This window comes from Condylura cristata, unplaced genomic scaffold (genome assembly GCF_000260355.1).
Source record: "Condylura cristata isolate star-nosed mole 26May11 unplaced genomic scaffold, ConCri1.0 scaffold00004, whole genome shotgun sequence".
Taxonomy (NCBI): Eukaryota; Metazoa; Chordata; class Mammalia; order Eulipotyphla; family Talpidae; genus Condylura; species Condylura cristata.
The window spans coordinates 1,831,995-1,834,971 of record NW_004567105.1 but is presented as its reverse complement, the minus strand read 5'-3'; the positions used below and the strand labels follow the sequence as shown (position 1 = coordinate 1,834,971).

The 2,977-nt window shown below is 70.5% G+C and overlaps 1 protein-coding gene across 1 annotated transcript in view; it reads right to left on the bottom strand.

The window, feature by feature from the left end:
• Positions 1-850, bottom strand: part of ARFGAP3 (ADP-ribosylation factor GTPase activating protein 3) — a 17,352-nt gene extending 16,502 nt beyond the window's left edge. The window contains exon 1 of the mRNA XM_012735108.1: positions 843-850. Within this exon, the coding sequence (XP_012590562.1) occupies positions 843-850 (8 nt within the window). The remainder of the gene's footprint in view (positions 1-842) is intronic.
• Between the last annotated feature and the right edge of the window lie 2,127 nt (positions 851-2,977).

The following is a 2,977-nucleotide window of genomic DNA, read 5'->3' as shown; positions in this document are numbered from 1 at the left end:
CCGGACCCTGATGCCGACGGCTCATCAGTCAGAACACAGCGGCAACATCCCCGTCGCGAGAGGCGGTTTTAATTTTATTTCCCAGAAGAAAAGTGGAGTGAGCGAAGCCCCCCCAACACCCCCCAGGTTCCTGAGCCTCAGAACCTGCGGGAAGATGGTCGTTTCCGACGCTCAGTTACCGCGGCTCACCGCTCCCTGGCTCCCGGCCTGGCCTGCCCACGGCTGGACCACTGCCCCGGCCACCCTGCTGCCCTGAGGGGCCTCCAGCCACCAGGGCGCAGAGGCGGCCAGGTCGCCCACGGGCCCGGACACAGCCCTCACGCTGGACTCTTGGCGCACGGCTGCCGGGATGAGCCACCAGGAAGGAAAGCCTCGAGCGCGGCGATCACAGGCCGTGACCCGGCGAGGCCAAGACCCTTCCTCTGCTGGCAGAAATAACACCGAACGCAGGCCGTCTCCGGAGGGCGGCAGCGCCGGCCGGCCGGCCGGGCCTGGCCACGCAGCGGCCACGTCGTTACGCAAGCGAGGGGCACCTCGGTGCATGGAAAACGAAAGCACGGCGTGCGGCCGGACGTCAGTGTTCCCCGAGGCAGCCAGAGCAGCCGGCGGTGAAGGGGCTCTCGGGAAAGCTTCCACTTCCACTGGTTCAGAGAAGAGCTGCTGGGCCGCCGTCGAGAAAGGCCTGGCTGCGTCTTTGGAGGGTGACGCGGCATGAGTGCTGGGGACCCCGCCCGCCAGGCTCGGGGAGGCGCGTGGGGCGCCGCCGTGCGCCTGTCACTCGCTCCCTGCCCGCAGAGCGCTGGTGGGGCACGTGGCCCCCCAGACGGTGCGGAGGCCCCCACCTCGCCATCGCGCCTGGCCGGCATGCGCCATGTGCGTGCTCTGAGGGGGCCCCGAAGGCGGGGTGCGCGGGCCCAGGGCCGCAGTCCAGCGGGTCAGCGAGTCCGAGGTCAGGTCCTACTTGGCAAGGGTGGAGGCGAGACGGCTGGGCAGGTACCCACAGCCACGTGGGGCGCAGGGCGTGGCCCGGGGAGGAGGTGACGGGGGCGCGGCCCGGAGCGGGCGAGCCCGGGCTCCTGCTGCAGCCCCAGGGGCAGGGCCTTCTCTCTTGCTCCTGAGCTGAGCCCCGAGACTGGCCCCGAACGGACACTCAGTGCAAACACAGGCCAGGCGCTGAGGGCTGCAGGGCTGGAGGGCGGCGGAGCTGGGCCCTGAGTCCGACAGGCGACACCCACGCGCCTCCGGGCAGGCGGGGCCTGCGGGCGACTCCTCGGCTCTCAGTCCCCGCTCTCCGGTGACTAAAGGCCATCCTTGAGGACGGAAACGGCCTCCGCCAGCGCCCCAGCGCTGCTGCTGCTGCACCCCCCCGCCCCTGTGCGCCCTCCGCCCGGCCTCGCCTTCCACGGGCCTCGCTGCTCGCCCTGTGCCGCCGGCGCCTCCCCGCAGGTGCACGTGGGCACGGGCCTCCCCGACTACAGGGAGGCAGGGGCGCCGGTCTCCCCACTCTGCATGTACTTGTTGGGCGAATGACAAGCAGCCGGTAAACAGCAGAGCGGAGCTTCGAGAATGCTGCAAGCGAGAGAGCGGACCGTCATGTTTCTAGCCCTTGTCGCAGAGCGAGCGCCGGGCTCACGGGGACAGCACCGGACCCCCCCCTCCTGAGCAGGCGGGAGCCCCGCGGGCGGTGCCTTCCGCCTCCATGGTGGCGCCCACTGGACGTCTTGTGACCCGGCCTCCCGCACGGCCAGACTGGCTTCCCGCGTCTGGTGACGGCTTTTCGCTGTCAGAAACATCCCAGATCCCAGAAACATGGCACATCCCGGTGCCCAGAGCCCGCCTGCGCCCGTCGGGGTCCTACAGCTTCCCACGGGTGTCCGCTCATAATAAAAGTAACAGTAACGAAAAGCTGGGGGTCTGCTCGCAGGAGACCAGCGGGGTGGCGCTGCCCCCGCTCCCCAGGTCTCTGGCGTCCGCCTCGGAGCACAGTGAGGCCTGCAGCTTGGACGTAACCGCCCGGACGGGTTCAAGGTGGCCGCGGGGTAAGTCTAAGAGAGGCCCACGCCTGCCCCCCGCGTCTCTCGGCATAAAGGCACGCCCGTGTCTCACACGGCAGCTTCTCCGTGCCGGCTCGCCAAGGGGACAAAGCGACACGACGGCGAAGCTCTGCTCTCTCTCGCCCAGGCCCTGGCGGGGCTCACCGGGCCGCCTCGCGCCGTGCTGGGGAACCCAGGGGACGCGCAGGGGCGGCCAGGGCTCCCTCTGCCCGCGGCCTGCGCTCCGTTTCCTGCTCACTCCTGAGCAGCACAGCCAGGGGCTCCCCACGGCCCCCCAGCTGCCTCGAGTCTTAAAACAAAGACAGTCCTGCTGGGTGGCTTTCGGGGACTGCACAGCGTGAGCTGTCACAGCTGACCCTGGGGGGCGGGGCCGGGCCAGCAGGCTGGGAGGGACAGTCCCCGCTGACCAGCCAGCCCTTTGCACTGGCAGGCTCCACGCAACCTGTGACCCTCGGCCGGCCGAGGGTGCCCCTTAGCCAGATGTGTCATCACCTCCCACAAGGTTGTAAACGCCCTGGGGGGGGGGTGAGCGGGAAGGCCCCCAACCTCCAGGGGCCCAGGGGAGGGCGGAGGAAGGGGCTGCGCTTTCTCAGCAAGAGGAAGGAGCTGGAAGCCCCACAGGGACACCCACTGCAGCTGCCCTCGGGCCACCCCACGGCCCCAGCAGATCTGCGGATATGGGGGGCCGGTCGGGCCGCGAGCGCCGCCAGCTGGGCTTCCCGCGGGTGCCGGCATCAGGCGCAGGTGGCCCGCCAGACCCCCTGCCCTGGGGCGGGGTGTGCTCCCCAGCTCTTCCCCTGGGCCCCAGCTCCCCCATCTCTCCCCGACTCTGCGCCCTGGTCACCGCCCAAGGCCTCCCTGTGTGTGCTCACGCCAGGTGTCAGCAGCCCCAAGGGTCACCCGGGCCCCCAGCTGCTCCCGCG